At 41.5% G+C, this 19952-nt stretch overlaps 1 protein-coding gene across 1 annotated transcript; it reads right to left on the bottom strand.

Annotated features, from left to right (window-relative positions):
• Positions 1-11699: 11699 nt before the first annotated feature.
• On the bottom strand, positions 11700-13004 carry LOC147612669 (pathogenesis-related protein 1A/1B-like). Its single transcript, XM_086782835.1, has 2 exons — positions 12892-13004; positions 11700-12659 (listed from the first exon to the last, which is right to left on the bottom strand). The coding sequence occupies exons 1-2, from the start codon at positions 12929-12931 to the stop codon at positions 12187-12189; spliced, it is 513 nt and encodes a 170-aa protein (XP_086638961.1). The 5' UTR covers positions 12932-13004; the 3' UTR covers positions 11700-12186.
• Positions 13005-19952: the final 6948 nt, after the last annotated feature.

The following is a 19952-nucleotide window of genomic DNA, read 5'->3' as shown; positions in this document are numbered from 1 at the left end:
ATTCAGATTTTGAATATTTTTAGATAGAAAAATTTCTCATATTATTAAAATGAATTCTCCTGAAACAGAAAATCAAAAAGAACTTTCCAATGTGCAATTGGAATTAATTGGAAATGGGTATTAAAGTCCTTAGCCTAAGGGTCTAGATTTTCAAAAAAAATTAGATTATGGTCCAATTAAGGTTCTTGTGGGCCAATAGGATCAATCCATGTGTGGGGAGGAGATAAATCCAATTTTGTAAAAGAAGATACCCAAAAATGAGTAAATACTCACATAAGATGAAGAGTTGACTATGTACAAAGTTTATTAGTAAAAAACTATAAGCAATATTAAAAATATGAGATATTTTGGATATCCAAAAATGAGTAAATGCTCACATAAGATGAAGAGTTGAAAATGTACAAGGTTTATTAGTAAAAAACTATGAGCAATATTAAAAATATGAGATATTTTGGGTATAATCATTCCATTTTGACACATATGTAAGGAAGGGGAGTCCATTAAAGGAGGTGCATATTTCACATGCTTGAATGAGTTTTAAACTCAAAAATAATGTGATATTTTTATCTCTCCTCTCTCCTGAACCAAACCAAATCAAAAAGGAACCAAACCGAATAAAAAAAGAACCAAACTAGGTTCAAATCTAGTCCAAATTCAACCAAACTGAATCTGGAAAATTCTAAAAATCAGTTAGCCTTGGTTAGATCCTCCCCCTCCTATAAATAGAACATGAGTCCTTTGAAAAAAAGGAGGAGAATTTTACTATTCTAGAACTATGCTGAAATAATGCTAATATTTACTATTCTCTAAAACTCTCTCCAATTTGTAAGAAATTGGAGCTTCCCTCTTTCTTCAATCCCCATTGGTGGCTCCATCAACATACTAAACCAATTGATTGGTTGGGGGCCTCTACCGTGAACAAAGAATCAAGCAATTTGTAAGGTAAGTGGTGAATTTTGAGCTTTTCTATAATCTCTCAATGTTTCTCTCTTCTCAACCCCTCTCAAGCTTGAGAAGCTTAATTGGAATGGTTTTTGAATGCTTTTGAAGTTAATTGATGAATGGTAGTAAAGAATTACATAAATTGATGAATGCTATTGAAGTTAATTGATGAATGATAATGCTATAGAAGTAATTAATGAATGTTAGTAAAGAATTACATAAATTTCCATTTATGCTTAATTCTAATGGTTTTTTATGTAATATCTCCCTCTCACTCAAGAAATGGTCATACTCATGACCTATTCTCAATCCAAATGAAGCTTTTAATAAAGCTTTTTCTTAATCCAAGATTAATCTATGCTTAAGACCAAATTAATGGCTTTCCCTATGCTTTTAAATTATGTATTTCATGAATGTTGATGATTCAATCCATTATGGGTCAATGATCCAATTAGGGATCATTCTAATCATTCCCTTAATGATAAGCTTTATCTTTTAAGATAATTGAGATTTATCAGTCATAGCAGCGGAGCTATGGTAAAATTTTTATAAAAATTACACATAAAATAATTTCATTCAAAGCATGAAAAGAGGACTTCCTACCATATTCTAGGCATTATCATCCTAGATTAATTAAAAAAAATTTATTGTAATCATAGAGATGTGGATGTATGCATGTAGATGTAGATGTATAGATGTGGATGTGAATGTGAATGTGAATGTGGATGTATGCATGGAGATGTGGATGTATGCATGTAGATGTAAATGTATAGATGTGGATGTGAATGTGGAGGTGGATGTATGCATGTATATGTAGATATATGGATGTGAATGGGAATGTAGATGTAGATGTATAGATGTGGATGTGAATGTGGAGGTGGATGTATGCATGTAGATGTAGATGTATGGATGTGAATGTGAATGTGAATGTGAATGTGGATGTGGATGTATGCATGGAGATGTGGATGAATGCATGTAGATGTAGATGTATAGATGTGGATGTGAATGTGGAGGTGGGTGTATACATGTAGATGTAGATGTATAGATGTGGATGTGGATATATGCATGGAGATGTGGATGTATACATGTAGATGTAGATGTGGAGGTGGATGTATGCATGGAGATGTGGATGTATGCATGTAGATGTAGATGTATGGATGTGAATGTGAATGTGGATGTGGATGTATGCATGGAGATGTGGATGTATGCATGTAGATGTAGATGTATAGATGTGGATGTGAATGTGGAGGTGGATGTATACATGTAGATGTGGATGTATGGATGTGAATGTGAATGTGGATGTGGATGCAAGCATGGAGATGTGGATGTATGCATGTAGATGTAGATGTAGAGATGTGGATGTATACATATAGATATAGATGTATAGATGTGGATGTGAATGTGGAGGTGGATGTATGCATGGATATGTGGATGTATGCATGTAGATGTAGATGTATGGATGTGAATGTGAATGTGGATGTGGATGTATGCATGGAGATGTGGATGTATGCATGTAGATGTGGATGTGAATGTGGAGGTGGATGTATGCATGTAGATGTAGATGTATAGATGTGGATGTGAATGTGGAGGTGGATGTATGCATGTAGATGTAGATGTATGGATGTGAATGATAATGTGGATGTGGATGTATGCATGGAGATGTAGATGTATGCATGTAGATGTAGATGTATGAATGTGGATGTGGATGTATGCATGTAGATGTGAATGTACGCATATAGATGTGGATGTATGGATGTGAATGTGCATGTAGATGTGGATGTATGGATGAGGATGCATGAATGTGCATGTAGATGTGGATGTGAAAATAGATGCATGGATGTAGATGTGGATGTATGGATGTGAATGTGGATGTGGATGTGAATGTGGATATATGTATGGATGTGAATATATGATATGTGATGTGAAGGAATCTGAAGTGATGAGATGGAAAATGATGTGATGGGATGAGTACACATATAAATGGAATGTGGAATAAGTAATGTGGATTAATGAGGGATAATGTGGAAAAATGAGAGTTAATATAGAAACTGTATTTGTAAACTGTTTGTAAATGCTATTTATAAATGGCTGTTTTATGTCAAGAATGCTGGGGAAGCATTTTGACCGTCTTGTGATTAAGTCGTGGAGACCTAACTGATAAAGTTGCAACTGCTGTGACAGAGAGTCAATGGAGGACGTCTCGCGTAGCAAAGTCGGCCGAGGTCTTGACCAGCCTCGGTTCGATTAAAATGGTGAGCTTCCGGTACGGTGGATGAGGGACCAAGGAAGCGGCCTATGAGTGAAGCGCTAGGTCACCTGCGAAGGATCCTAGAGGGTGCTGACCATACGGTGCTCGAGGTCTGGGTCGCCTAGGATACCCACACGTGCGTCGAGGAAGATATTGGAACAAGAAGTAAGAGTTGTTTTCTGAAACCGGGCATGGATCTGGTTGATTGACCTTGCTGGTCTTCAATGGATGAGTCCATGGCTCTTTATATGGATCTGTTGGTTGATCTTGCTGATCTTCAACGAGAGTCCATCTTGATTTTTATAAGTGATTATATTGCCGAGTATTATGGGCTAGGAACTATTGAAAAGACCCCTGAGTGGACAGGTGGTGAGCGTTCTGGTTGCCAATGATGCCATAGATACTCTGATGAAGGAATGATGGGAAATTAAGAATCAACCGGATAAATTGGAAGATTGTGATCAGTGATACTATGGTTTCATTAAAGGGTTGTTTTAAAACTGGTTGTTAAAAAAAGGCAATTTCATATTGGGTGTGTAAGTGGTGTGACTAGTTTTATTTTTGCATGAACATCCGGCTAGGGGGCCTGGGAACTCTTTTCCCTGGTACCCGGGACAAAAGAATCAAATTCTAAATTGGATCCCATCACTGCAGTGCTTGGGAGGTTGGCTAACCCATGGGACTGGATGGGGTTAGGCTGGACTGATGGATCCGTAAATCGAAACTCAATTTCTGTTATTACGATAGATAAAGAAAATCCCAGATAGTAATTGTTCTATGGATAGGAATCAATGGCTGTGCCTCTCTTGATGGGGAAAAAAGCGTTGATCCCAATGATCCAAGTGCAAGTTTCTTCCTTGATCCGAACGAGTATCTTTATAGGTGCAGTCGGATCAGCGTGATCAGTAATGATCTTGACTACGTTAGAGTAAAAAGTTATCCTGGTGGAATCGCCCGTGCTTTCTGGATAAGGGGAGTTTTTTCGGGTTCGAGTTTGGAAAAACCGACAGATTAGTCTCTTGTCCGGATATCCGTGGACGAGGCCCCGAGTGTGGGACCTTGCCCGTGCTAGATGTGCTACTTCCGCTACTAGTACCCCGAATCCGTTGCGCGGTGGGTACAGGGATCTCACAACACATGTACACATGATGGTGATGATCATACACACACATGTGATGACATTAATGTATCACACGCACATACCCATGATGATGTATCATGCACACATACACATGATGATATTCATGTATCGCACACACATACACATGATGATGGTGATGTATCGCAAACACACACATGATGATAGTGATGTATCGCACACACATAGACATGCTAATAGTGATTCACCTACACATGTTACAGCTACACATGTTACCACTAACACATATGCACATGATGATGATGTATGTGGTGAAAATGATAATGAGAGTGATGTGTGTGAGTTAGATCATGCGGGCATGATCTTGACGGGAGGGATGGCAGTGAGCATTCCGAGAATTGTGATTGGTGATACACCTATATCTACCTACCTTCCACAGCTAATCGGTAGTGATGCATTAAGAGATAGTGATACATTAGACTATCATGGGGATCAGCTCTTGAATAGTGATGCATCCATTGTCGTGTGTGAGATTCGGGATGATGATGCTTCAGATGTTGGTGAGCATACGATAGTGCATGAGGAGCATAGACCTAAGTTTCTAGTGCTAGATGAGTCAAGGTACTCTTTTAGATCTTCTATTCAGGGTGACGTGTATGATTCTATCTCTACTCCTAGTTCTCATAGCGTAGCTGGAAGCATTTACTTAGGTTTAGTGCATATACTTGGCCAGTCATGCATGGCCAGTCATGCATTACATGTGAGCATAGCAATGATTTTGTTGAGGTGAGGCTTCACAGGAGAGAGAGGATTATGCATATGGATCTAGCAAACTTTACATTTGATTTCGGTATTTTCCTAGATCTAGTGATTAGAGATATTGACCTATCTTTGGATATAGGTTATGTATGGATTCCATTGATGGATACAAACCATGATCATGGTGATGGTTTTAGAGATTGTGAGGATGACATGAACATTGATTTGATGGATGATGATCATATCCATAGTAGATCATATGGTATAGATCTTGAGAGATTTGTATTTGATCTAGACATCTCCTTAGATCCTATATTGTTGGAGATAGATTTATCATGGGATATAGGTCACATAGGGGAATCATGGATGGAGATATACCATGTTTATTAGGGTGACCTTGGAGGCCTTTGGGATGCCATAAATGATGATTTAGAAGATGGTACGATTTCTCTTTCATGTGAGGATACCTCTTCATTTTTCAATGATGATTATGATTATGATGATGAGTATATTGATATCCTAGATCATCATACACACATAGAGGGTTTTGCACATGAGGAGGTAGTGCATGGTTTGGATCATGCCCATATACCTATTGATGGTTTGGATCATTTGTTTGACATTTCGAGTAATACTACATGGGATGATAGCATTGGTTCACTCTTACCCTCGCATGATGCCAACCTGAGATATGTTCTTTTGGCTCCAGATGTTGACATGATGTTGTTTTCTTTGGAGCTAGGAAATTTACTTTTGGATGAAATATATGCCATTTGGGATGCATGGTATCTGATAACATGGTGCATTATGTGGATTTACATGCATCACATCGAGGTTATCACTTGAGTAGTTATATGGACCATGGATTTGATGATATTTCTGGTGGTCGTTTCACGGATGAGGTGCTTGGATACTTCCTTCTCGATCGAGGTGGTCACACATTTATTCCATGGTTAAATGGTCTACACTTTGGCTATCCATTTGACCCAGGAAGAGTTATAACGAGTTACATCATCGACATGGGTTTCTATCGATTTGATCGAAAAGGATTGGCCAGCCACAACACTGACATTGGCTCTCTACATTTTCCATTCAATCCAGGTGGTTTGACAGCATGCATGGTTTGAATATACATTCCATGTATGTGGTCACACTTGTCTGGATTACCTCATCTTCGGAGCGATACTAGTATCTTTTCCATTTGATCTTCAAGGATACTCGAATAGCTTCGTCATTGACAGTGGTTCCTTATCCTTTCCATTTGCACCAGATTATCGAGGGACCATTGCCTTGAATTTTGTATGCCTCCAATTTTCTTTTGTTCCAGATGGTTGCGTAGATAGCCTAATCATTGACAGGAGTCCTTCATCCTTTCCATTTCACCCTGGGGTCATGTGATTCATGTATGGGTATTCCAGTACATCGACATTCAACCATGGATGTGATTTTTGGCTTTTGTACATAGCCACTTGTATATGTCTTTTCTTTGGTAATGACCATTCTTTGATTTCAAGGATGAAATCGTTATAGGAGGGGATGGTTTGTAATGAAACAACACCTTTAGTGGAGGTCTAGGAGGGGATGGTTTGTAATGAAGCAACACCTTTAGTGGAGGTCTAGGAGGGGATGGTTTGTAATGAAGCAACACCTTTAATTTGTAATGAAATCATTATAGGAGGGGATGGTTTGTAATGAAGCAACACCTTTAGTGTAGGTCTAGGACCTTGGCCATGGGCTCAAGTATAAAAGGCTGCTCATGGGCTATCATTGTACCTTTAACCTTTTTACCTTTATACCTTTTGACATCTTGGCTCCTTTCTTGGAGATGGCCTTTTAAGGTCTAGGTATCATGGCAAGCTTGATAGCCATCCTCTTGGTGGGAAGTTAACTCACTTTAGGCATCATGCCCATTGTATGAGATTATCCTTCATTTTGTATTAATTCATGATGATTTGTCCCTGATGTGAGCTTTATGATCACACCATTGCATGGAAGAAGATGATGAAGAAACCAATTTAGAGAAGGCCGATCAAGTGCATGAGGAACATCAATCCAAAGAAGATGATGAGTCATCTATCAATCATGACAATGCTTCATTGGATAATGAGAGTGATATTGATATGTAACCCCATATTTTCATTGAGCTTCCATTAGATATAGATATTCATGAAGCAACACATATGGATCTATTACAAGATGGGATAGATTCATAATATTGACATTTTTTCCCTTCAAAAGTTTTCAACTATCTTTATTGTTTTGCTCAAAACATTGCTCCGAGGGTTATAATGGATGTTTTTTTTAAACTATGATCATTTTCTATATATATGTGACATGTATAACTTAAATGCAGCACTCAACAGCTCTTTGGAATTTTATGCAGCAAGAATAGCAACAAATTTTCACTGTTATTTTCATTGTTGAGTAGCAAAATTATAGTATAGCAGTGAATTTTTGCTACTATTTTCGTTGCTCAATAGTGCAATTTTGTTGTTGGGCAACAAAACAACAACAAATCTCAAAAAACTATATAAAGTTGGGTGAATGTTCTTAAAAATGAATTTATAAAATAGCCAACAAAATTTGGAGACCCTTGAAAAATAGCCACAATTGGTTATATATAGTCCCTAATGGTTTCCCTCGAACTTGTATTATATGACCCATATAATGTTTTCCAAATGCATAATACGTGGTTATTCATGTATATTATAAAGAAATTTTCAATCAAGAAGATTTCCATTAAAAAAAGGCCTATATATATGTTGGAATATATGATCAATGTCATGACCTCTAAGGTTAAGGCACACAATAAAATGTAAAAGGACCATGTAATATGAAGAGAATCCAGGTGAATGAAAGGGTCAACCCCCACTTGAAGTAGTCGAGTTTCAGAAGATTCCCTGGAGGCTATATTCTAGGGAGCCATGTGGGGGGAGATGGCCTTGGATGCTCTTGAGATAAGATGTAAGCAATGATGTCATTCAACCATGTACACTTTGGCTATAAAATGGTGGCCCTCCTTATGAGAAAAATACGAATTTATATGCTATGTGATGCTCCTTATTGTGCTGTCATTATGTTCTCTTAATCTTTGATTAAGTACTAGTTAATTACACTTTTGCTCATGTGACCACCATGGCTTATCTTGAACCACCATAGCTCTTTCATCACTCCATGCTCACATTAAGCTTGCATTATCACTCATTATGCTTTTCCCAACATGGTATCAGAGCCATGATTATCTCTAGGCATAGTAATTAACCACATTAATTAGATTTTTTAATTTTTCAAGCTTTCCATTAAAGCTTCAACTCATCCCCTGCTAGTCTTTTGCTTCATATGAGCTCGATAGTCCATCAAATCACAAGCTTTTTGATTCAAAAGAGAGCTAACAGCCGGCTCAATCTACGCCTAGCTCCATTTGAGCTCCCACGAACTACACGCGACGAAATCAGCTCTGCAAAACAGCACGCTTCTGCGCAGCAAAATTCCTTAAATTGGTGCCGTACGATGAATGGTTTGCTAATTCCTCTTGTGAGCATAACATTGATGCTATGAAGCTCCCACGTGTTGATTTTCATGAGCAATGGTCCACTGTAGCTGCTGTTTGAACTAATTTATCAGTGACAGTACATGCTGTGTTGCAGAGAAGATTTACAGAGATTGAAGCAGCATCTTGACATGTTTGAGTCATTAGGAAGTGAATGGGGTCTTCTTGGGCCCTTTAATTTGCCCAAGCCTAATCAAGGTGATTAAGGAATAGCCAAATGGGGGGTTGCCATGTGGACTGAAATGTTGGGTTTTTAAGAGAGGTGTAAGAGTGGTCAAAGGGTGCACTTTTTCCCCAAAAGGGGGGGAGGGGTAATTTTACAATTTTCGGACCTCCATAACTTCTACATACAAGCTCCGATTTGAGCGGAGATTATAGATCTGTGATCTACGCATCAAGAGCAATGCCTATGGCTATGGCATCACTCTCTATGACATAGAGAATTTATAGAGTGATAAAGATAGAAACATAGAGAATGCTATAGAATTTATAGAGTTCCGATGTGCGTGAGAGAGATAGTTAATTGTTTTTACTTATATGCATGTGCATGTGTGTGTGCAATTATCTGTGACCACCCTGGTCACATATGTGGACCAAGTGTGTGCACTTAGCACCCTATAAGTGTTTTTGTTGTGATTCTCTATGATCACCCTAGTCACACATGTGGACCAGGTGTATGCACTTAGAACCTTGTGTGTGTATGTGTTGTGGTTCTCTATGGTCCACATATGTGACCACCCCCTAGTCATGTATTGTTCATGGGACAAAACACACAAGCCTTGAAAGATAAAAGTAGAGGAGAATGTAAGGGTCATGTGAGTTTCCACCTCAAGACACTCCAAGTAAACTCTCTTTTATGGAGATCTAGGATCCTTAATTCTCTTTTATTGTCAACACAAAACAAGCTTTGCAAATGGGTGGGGAGCAAAGAGAGAGAGAGAGAGAGAGAGAGCTATGGAAATCTCAACCTCTACGTCTATGCCATAGTGAGAGAGAGAGAGAGAGAGGTGTGTGTTTGTATACATATATGTGTATGTGGATGTTAGAGAGAGAGAGGGAGGGAGAGAGTGAGAGAGAGAAAGCGGGGTGTGTGTATACATATGTTAAAGTAGGGAGAAGTCGGTGTGGCAACTCCATAATACTCTAAGAGCTTGGTGAGTTTCATAGCCTTCCTCTTCTTGGTGGGAGTGAGGAGTAGTATTGTGTAAGAGGATGTCTTGGATGCCCCGCACCAGCAATTATATGATGAGAATACTGAGTGCTAGAAAGTAGGGGGAAGGCAGGGAAAAAATAGTAAGAGTTTGGCTAGGTGCAGAAGAAATTGTGGGATATTACTTGGAAATGTATGTATGCAGTGAGCACATACGTTCAGAGGCCATTCTTGGGGATATGCATACGCAGAATGACATACATGCATTTAGAGCTCCAAACGAGCATGGTTAGGTGTGAACATGCACGCGTAGAAGTGAAAACACGTGTGAGTAGAAGTGGAAACGTGCATATGCAACTATGGAAACATGCGTGTGCATAAGTAAACGTGCATGCCAGATTATTAATTATGCTATTGAATTGTAAAATAAGTGATACTTTTTGAATGTTTGCTCTTTGTGATTTTCCTATGATTGCTACTAGATTCCCACTCTTAGTTGGTCCTTTTTTTTTGTGTAATTCTCAAAAAAATATGATCTATCTATCTATGTAGCTCATCTTTATAATTTTGTGCATTTTGATTTGTTGAACTCATCTTTATAATTTTGGGCATCTCGATTTGTTACGTTGTCCTATTGTACATTAGCAGCAAAAATTTGGCATGTGACACTGAATTAATTGTATCCTAATTATTTTTCTTAGAATGTATAATGGGCATAAACATGGAAATATTGTTGAGTACAAGCCTAATGGTGGTAGGCTTTGATGTTTTTTTGTGCGAAATAATAGGTGGCTTTGCATCCAAATTAAGCATTGGGGTTTGAATGGGTATAGATTGACTCTTTTTCTTAGATCGAGAGAGTAGGCTACTTCAAATTTTTTGATATTGCAAGGTGAAACGATTTTGGGTCCTATGTTCCTAATTCTACAAGATCATCTTTTCTTCCACAAAAAGTTCTAATTGGGATATTTCTAATTCTTATTATGTCTTCTTCATATATGGCGTGTGTTTTTATTTTCATCCACTTCTACTTTGCTTGTAATGCTTCTTGGCTATTTTGTTTTGTAGAATCTTTTTTTTTCCCTTCGACCAAAATTCACCATAGAATTATGCATGTCTTTTCTACAAAATGATTAGGCTTTTTGTGTGGGTAGTGTATATAAACCGGTGTTTCTTGCCAAAAAAATAAAAAAAAATAAAAAAATAAAAAATAAAGAAATGTGTGCAGGAGAGATTTAAAAATTATCAAAGAATGCTTTCAAGGTGGATATTTTCTTGCTTTCTCTACCAAAATCACTATTTGGCTTGATGATAAAGATGGAATAATTGGAACCACTATGTAATAGAGAGGTACACCAAGACATTGTTTTTAGTGCAAGCATTAGAGAAAAACACAAGAGGATAAGTGAATAGGTGAAGGTATTTAGGAACACGCAAGAGGATAGGTTTAAATTAAGGTTCAAACTAAGGTTTTAACCTTTTACGTCTGCCCACCAACCTCCATTGCACGAGACGAGACGAGACGAGAGAGACGGTGGAGTCGAGCAGAGACGAGATGGTGGAGAGAGAGTCGAGAGATAGTCGAACGGAAGGCCTCTTGGCGAGCTCTCTCGGGCGCTAGAGAGAGAGAGAGGGAGAGCCATCGCTCGGGCGAGAGAGAGAGAGAGAGAGAGAGAGAGAGAGAGAGAGAGAGAGAGAGAGAGAGAGAGAGAGAGAGAGAGTGCCATCCGGAGAGCCAGAGCATGCTTTCTGGATGTGAGAGGCAAAGCAAGCGCGTGCCAAAGAGACAGAGACTCGACACTGTTGTCTCGGGGATACCATGTGCGAGAGGGAGACAGAACAGGGGAAAAAAAGGCAAGATCTCCACGATATGCCACGCGTAGAAAAAATAACCTTCACGAAAACTCCAGAAAATTACACCTTCTTTCACCCCAAAGGTTGGAGCCCTTGTCAAAAGAAATTAATCAACTTTGACCTCAAATTACCTTGGAGCCCTTCTACCAACTAATTAATGTGAAACAAAATTTTGGTCCCATATTGAAGATGACGATTACAATATAAATAAATGAGGCATAAAGCCTTCCACGATGAGGGCTCCATTGAAGGGATCATGTTAAACTTCCGTTTATGTGTGAAGAGATACTACCCAAAAGTTCTTTTTTTTCCCCAAAAAAGCTCAGATTCTCTTTTTAGGATAAATTTTTCTCTAACCTTTTTTGGAAGGGTCTTCAAACTTTAGCGCTATTAGTCCTGAGTTGTTGTGGCTTTTGAGAACATAATTGTTTTATTTTATTTCCGAATTCAAAACATTATATCTAGAACCTAACCTTAACAAGAAAAGCTATGATATGTGAAGCTTTAAAGTGTATGCTTGCTTGGGTGAAGTTTTATGATAGATGCTTGGATAGTTTTATTTATTTTGATGCGGTGGTTGTGTTTTAGCAGAGGGTGATGGTGTAGGAGCCACCGTAGGCACAACCCTGGGTGCAGCCGGAGCAGTCGGGGACGCGGTAGATGGGGGGCTGGGGGCAGCTGGCATCGGCGCAGGAGAGCGAGGTGCAACCGCCAGTGGAGGGCGTAACGCTCATGGGCAGGTTGAAGGCGTCGATGATGGAGATATCATAGTAGTCCAGGTTGTTTCCGCCGTCCACAGTAATCTCGAATAGCGTGGCCGGCTGCCCGCTGCCGGTGCACACCAAGCCCCCACAGTCTCCCGAAGCGCAGCTGGTGCCGGATTCACTGCAGCCCGTTCGCCCCCACACTCGTCCGGACCAGCCAGCGCCTACCGTGAGCCCCCACGTGCCACCCGGAGCCAGCTCCGAGCCGCCACCACCAGACGCCGTCGACCACGACGCCGGCCACACGGTGTAGGAGCACTGATTCACAACATTGAAAGTGGTGGCGCTGCAACCTGCAGCAAAATATAATCTTAATTAAGCTGATGCCATTGACAGTAATCGAATTAGCCACGCACATCTTAATTAAGCTGATGCCATTGACAGTAATCGAATTAGCCACGCACAGAGCAGTAAACTAGCGATATTAAGATAACCACATAATGCAACATTAATTAAGCCAACAACCGATTAAAAAACCTACAGGCTTGCATTACACATAAGATTGACATCATCATCAACAAGTACCTGATACTGCGCACAATGGGGCCCACACTAGCTGCGCCATACGTCTAACGCTGATGACCAGCAGGCTGCAGCAATGTATTTGTTGATAAGTTGGTTGGTATAATTAATTAGCGACAGGCACGATGATAGATACAGCAGTGGGTTGGGTTTATATATTAGCGCCTCACGAGTCACTGCCTGGGAGGGCCCAAATTCAACGCCAGGCGCCTTCAAAGTCAGTCGAGCGTTTAAAATGCGCCTCACGAGTCAGTCAAGTCAAGTCAGGCACCGTAATTCGCCTCACGAGTCAGTCAAGTCAAGTCAGGCACCGTAATTTTTATCACGGCTTTTCATATATGACTAAAAAATGACAAGTATTATTTTTAAAATGAAAGACTTCTTATTTTATATATATCATAAGATATTAGCAATATTCAAAGTGGAAGACTTCTTTTTCTCACAACAAAATCATATATATTAAAACAAAGCCCAAGAGTATTATCTTAGACAATGCTATTAATATATTGATTAAAAGAAGCTTCATCCAAGCATGCTACCAAAAACACCACATTTACTACTGTCATGTACAAATTGAAAAGCATCTTTATTCATCACAGTGTAAATGATAACATCATGATCATCCAAAAGTAAATTTTCATGCGTATGGAAAATTTTTGAATAGCAAAGTAGATAGGATTCAAGCCTACCTATGATAGGAGAGATGATGTAAGCGGCCTCGAATAAGTACATCTCCAAGATCGCAATCTCCAACGTTGTTGTGTCCATGGTGAGGGCCCGCCCCTTTACCACATAAAGAGAAAGAGTAGGGGAGTTGAACCCCTTCACCACACGTGGAGTGGCTTGGCTACACCAAGCTCTCTTCGGCGGGGCGGGGGAAGGGGAGTTGGTTCTCTTCACCATAACCGTTGGAGAGAACCAACTCCCCCCCCCCTCCCACACTAGAAAGTTAGTACAAATGAGACAAAAAAATCAAACAAAATATAAATATTTAAATTTTGTGATTTTAAGATAAAACTTAGGTTTAAACTCTTACCAAGCACCTTGAAACTCGTGATACTACACTAGTCATGGTACACACGAATGAGTGAGCTTAGAAAGAAGTAGCAACAACACAAACACCACATGTACATGTTTAAAAGTACTTCCCTTCACAAGCACCACATGTACATACTTCCCTTCATAGATATGCTCGAATGAAATACATGCCGAATATATATTTTTGATACACATGCAATGTTGTACTATACTATGCTTCATCACCCCATAAGATAGCCAAACATCATGATGCAATGTTGCAATATACTTTGCTTCACCTACCAAAGGATTACCAATGTAGCCATATGCATGTGCTATGCATACTAGTGGGGCTGAAATGGCCCCCAAAACTAGTATGTGCAGAGTCCTCAACTACATATCCAACAAATGCATATGTTATGCATGTTCATGTTCTGAAATGTGACAAAATAGTCGTAGCCCAACAGCCATCAACTTTTCCCAAAACAAGCAATCAACTACTTCCCAAATGAATCTTTTTCCAAAATGTAACCTATAACCTGTATAGCCCAGCCACCCATGACTTTTTCCCAAAATAAAACCTTTGTCCAAATGCAGCCGACAATCTATACAGTCCAGCGATGGCCTAAAAGCATACAGCAATGGCATAAAAGCATGCATCACTGTAATGGCATTGCCCGCCGCCTATATGTTCGTTCTTCTAACCAAGTACTAAAGGCATCATTCCAATGAGATATCTATGCCACTCGGATCCACATCAGGGCCACGCTGTATCCCCCTAGGCATATTTGACTAGCACATCTCCATCGTCCACGTGTCTCGAACGAGAAATTAAAATCAAATCGCGACCATTCATTGTTTGAGGTGAAGGGATACAATCTCCATCGTCCACGTATCTCGAACGAGATATTGAGATCCAATCTCCACCGTTCAAATAGCTCGTTCGAGATACAGAGATACAATCTCCTCCGTCCAAATATCTCGTTCGAGATACGTAGATGCAATCTCCATCGTCCAAATATCTCGTTCGAGTTATAGAGACGCAATCTCTACCGTCCATTTAGGTACGTTGGAAGATGTGATCTCAGCCATTTAAATATCTCGATCGAGGTATATAATGAATCTCGACCGTCGACATACCTTGGTCATGGTAATGACTTTAAATCATAGCCGTCCATGTACCTCGATCGTCGACATACCTTGGTCGTGGTAATGACTTTAAATCATAGCCGTCCATGTACCTCGAACGAGATAGTAATATCAAATCTCAGCCGTCGATCCTTCACCAACCCTAAAATTAAGTGTGTATCTTGGCCGTATGTTTCACTAACCCTAAAATCCAGAGCGTTAATCTTGCAAACCCTAAATTGCATGATGTTACCGAACCTCGATCGAGGTTATAAAATCGGAAAACTTTTTTTTAAACCTCATTGTCAGAAGTCGTTTTCACTCTCCTTGCTCTCTTGATTTGGATTAGCATTAGTCAGCCCATTAGCATTGTCTTATAGCTTCATTAGCGCTACTTAGTACTAAGCATTAGACCCTTCACATTGGACCCTTCACATTGGACCTTTGTGTTAGGATTAGGTTTTAGCATGGAGTCACACGAGGAGGGCCACGAGGAGGACCGCTCATCTATTGTGGACCTCATCACGGAGATAGACCGCGAGTTAGCGGCTATCCGTAAGAGTGCTAGAGACACACCGTCTACATAACATATCGTGGCAGACTTGGAGGCGATGCTTTCGTCCCTTCGTAGCCTTCACGATATTGTTTATGTAGATGAGTGGATAGCCCACCACCATCGCACTGCTCCTGTGTCACATGGCCTGACATATCGTCAGGTCTGTGATCTTGCTCCGATTAGGGATGGAGCCTACTTAGATCTTTTCCTCGATAGTCGTGGGATGAGGCCTGGGGGCAGGCAAGCCCCTTACTATTTCGTGGTGTTCGCATCCTCGTATGGCGGCACATATCTATAGTCGATATGTTGCCACATATGGGAGGATGCCGAACAACCGCCAGATTCCCATATACTTCGCAAAGCAATTATATGCAGAGTTTGTCTTAGGGGAGGAGGTGGATTACACTAGTCATCGGCCGGGTGGTGGTGCTGGCCGAGGCCGTCTCCAGGACCAGGGTAGGCGGCCTCCACCAGCCCTTCGTGTAGCTCCTACTACAGATCCTTCATTTGTGCCTATGTCGACAGTAGAGGCTCTTGGCACACCCAGGTTGGCATCGACGTACGGAGTACCACGGAGAGCATCCAGCACATGGTGCGCCTGTTCTCACGATCGATACCAACGACGGCAGATGTCGAGGTATTTACATATTTATTACTTCTTAAGTTTTTTTAGTCATTTATTTACATGTTTATATGTACTTTTCTATATTTTTACATGAGTGGCATGGTTGATTGTGTCACGTAGGGTCCCACACCTACCACTGAGAGACTCACTAGGAGTTGGTAGAGACGAGAGTGGAGATTGACCGCCTTAGAGCTGCATTACAGACGGCAGAGGCAGCTACTGCAAAGGCACAGCATCTGAGAGAGTCCGCCGACATCCAGCAGGTAGGTTTCTCTTGCACGTAAAAGAGTTATAATTCTCAAGTCTCTTGGTGCTTCAGAGGCCAAGGAAAATCCGGGCCTTCCCCATACCATCGTACCCAAACATGCTCTGATGGGGACCAAACTTTGCAAACATGTGGGGGGGGGACCCACCCTCACATGCTTGCGAAGTTTGGTCACAATCAAAGTATGTTTGGATTGGTAATTAGCGCCCAGTCCGGATTTTTCAAGTCTCTTGGTGCTTAAGAGGCCATGGAAAATCCGGGCCTTCCCCATACCATCGTACCCAAATAGGCTTCGATGGGGACCAAACCTTGCAAGCATGTGGGGGGGACCCAAACCTTGCAAGCATGTGGGGGGGACCCACCTCCACATGCTTGCAAAGTTTGGTCCCCATCGAAGCATGTTTGGATTGGTAATTAGCACCCAGTTCGGGTTTTTGAAGTCTCTTGGTGTTAAGAGGCAAAGGAAAATCCGGGCCTTCCCCATACCATTGTACCCAAACATGCTCCGATGGGGACCAAACTTTGCAAGCATGTGAGGGTGGGTCCCCCCCACATGCTTGCAAAGTTTGGTCCCCATCGGAGCATGTTTGGGTACGATGGTATGGGGAAGGCCACCCCCACATGCTTGCAAACTTTGGTCACAATCAGAGCATGTTTGGATTGGTAATTAGCACCCAGTCCGGATTTTTCAAGTCTCTTGGTGCTTAAGAGGCTAAGGAAAATCCGGACCTTCCCCATACCATCGTAACCAAACATGCTCCGATGGGGACCAAACTTTGCAAGCATGTGGGGGGGACCCACCCCCACATGCTTGCAAAGTTTAGCGGAGCATGTTTGGATTGGTAATTTGCGCCCTGTCCGGATTTCTCAAGTCTCTTGGTGCTTAAGAGGCCATGAAAAATCCGGGCCATCCTCCCACCATCATACCCAAACATGCTCCGATGGGGACCAAAATTTGTAAGCATGTGGGGGGACCCACCCCCACATGCTTGCAAAGTTTGGTCACAATCAGAGCATGTTTGGATTAGTAATTAGCGCCCAGTGCGGGTTTTTGAAGTCTCTTAGTGCTTAAGAGGCCATGGAAAATCCGGGCCTTCCCCATACCATCGTACCCAAACATGCTCCGATGGGGACCAAACTTTGCAAGCATGTGGGGGTGGGTCAAATCCGGGCCTTCCCCATACCATCGTACCCAAACATGCTCCGATGGGGACCAAACTTTGCAAGCATGTGGGGGTGGGTCATACCATCGTACCCAAACATGCTCCGATGGGGACCAAACTTTGCAAGCATGTGGGGGTGACCCACCCCCACATGCTTGCAAAGTTTGGTCCCCATCGGAGCATGTTTGGGTACGATGGTATGGGGAAGGTCCGGATTTTCCATGGCCTCTTAAGCACCAAGCGACTTGAAAAATCTGCACTGGGCGCTAATTACTAATCCAAACATGCTCCGATTATGACCAAACTTTGCAAGCATGTGGGGGTGGGTCCCCTTCACATGCTTGCAAAGTTTGGTCCCCATCGGAGCATGTTTGGGTACGATGAGGCCCGGATTTTCCTTGGCCTCTTAAGCACCAAGAGACTTGAAAAATCCGGACTGGGTGCTAATTACCAATCCAAACAAGCTCCGATGGGGACCAAACTTTGCAAGCATGTGGGGGTGGGTCCCCCCCACATGCTTGCAAAGTTTGGTCCCCATCGGAGCATTTTTGGGTACGATAGTATGGGGAAGGCCCGGATTTTCCTTGGCCTCTTAAGCACCGAGACCTGAAAAATCCGGACTGGGCGCTAATTACAAATCCAAACATGCTCTGATTGTGACCAAATTTTGCAAGCATGTGGGGGTTGGTTTCCCCCACATTCTTGCAAAGTTTGGTCCCCATCGGAGCATATTTGAGTAAGATGGTATGAGGAAGGCCCGGATTTTCCTTGGCCTCTTAAACACCAAGAGACTTCAAAAACCCGCACTGGGCACTAATTACCAATCCAAACGTGCTTCGATTGTGACCAAACTTTGCAAGCATGTGGGGGTGGGTCCCCCCCACATGCTTGCAAAGTTTGGTCCCCATCGAAGCATGTTTGGGTACGATGGTGGGAGGATGGCCCGGATTTTCCATGGCCACCAAGAGACATGAAAAATCTGCACTGGGCGCTAATTATCAATCCAAACATGCTCCGATTGTGACCAAACTTTGCAAGCATGTGGGGGTGGGTCCCCCCCACATGCTTGCAAAGTTTGGTCCCCATCGGAGCATGTTTGGGTACGATGGTATGGGGAAGGCCTGGATTTTCCATGGCCTCTTAAGCACCAAGAGACTTCATAAATCCGCAATGGGTGCTAATTACCAATTCAAACATGCTCAGATTATGACTAAAATTTGCATGCATCTGGGGGTGGGGTCCCCCCACATGCTTGCAAAGTTTGGTTCCCATCGGGGCATGTTTGGGTACGATGGCATGGAGATTTTCAACAAACAATATGATAGCCAAAGTGTAAAAAAATTTAATAAAATCAAGAACATCAACTAAAATGTAATGATACTCAATAATGAAAAAACTCATATAATGATATAAACATCAGATAAGGACATCAGAATGAAAATGAGCTACCCCAGCTATTCTGAGATTAGTCACTCCCAAAAAATCTAAGTACAATGTAAGTGAGCTAACCCAGCTAGTCTGAGTTTAGTCACTATCAAGATAGAGATCTAGTCAGTAGTAGCACCCTCTCTAGCTCTCAACTTCTCTAGAATGCTCTCATGGTCATCCACTCGAAGCCGAAAACGAGGGTGAGAACTGTGTTTTCAACTCTGTACTCGATCAAGAGTGCTGGTAGCAACCACTAGATGAGAGAACTGAAATGCCTCTAACTCCCACTTCCACTGCTGGAACTCAAGACTCCCCCGATGAAGTCGAACTCTTATGCATGCTTTTAGTATTTCATTTTTATGTATGTGGGCTGATTTGAAGCTTTCATGAAAGCTTGATGCTTGAGTGTGTGCATGCTTGTAGGAAGATAGGAGTGGAGTGAGGTCTTTCTGTTTGCTTGAGTGCATAGTGATTATGTTCCTCTTGCTTGTATTTGTGAATGAATGGGTGTGTAGGAATGAGGACAAGTTGAGCTTGTGTGTGTGCTTAGTCTAGTGTCATGTGATGGTAACCATAAGCATTCTCTCCATTTGTGGATAAGCTTTTGTGCACCGGTACGGGTTGAATCCCTAGCTCCGAAAGGGATGCAAATCCCATTGGATTGAGCTACACGTGGATCATACTACTCTTGCTACAAGTGAGAGAGTTTTTCGTCTCTCCATTGGCACCGCTGCCGGGGAAAAGACTTAAAACCGGTTGAGAAGCTTGCATTACTACCACTATTTCTTTTTGTTTTTAGGTTTAGGGTTAGCATGAGTGTGGAATCTCGGAGCTAGTGATTAGAAGAGAAAAAAATAGATGAGTACTTACTTGTGCGGTTGA

Source organism: Cibotium barometz, chromosome 45, assembly GCF_041138505.1.
Source record: "Cibotium barometz isolate CiBa-2024 chromosome 45, ASM4113850v1, whole genome shotgun sequence".
NCBI lineage: Eukaryota > Viridiplantae > Streptophyta > Polypodiopsida > Cyatheales > Cibotiaceae > Cibotium > Cibotium barometz.
This window is presented reverse-complemented; position numbering and strand designations above follow the sequence as displayed.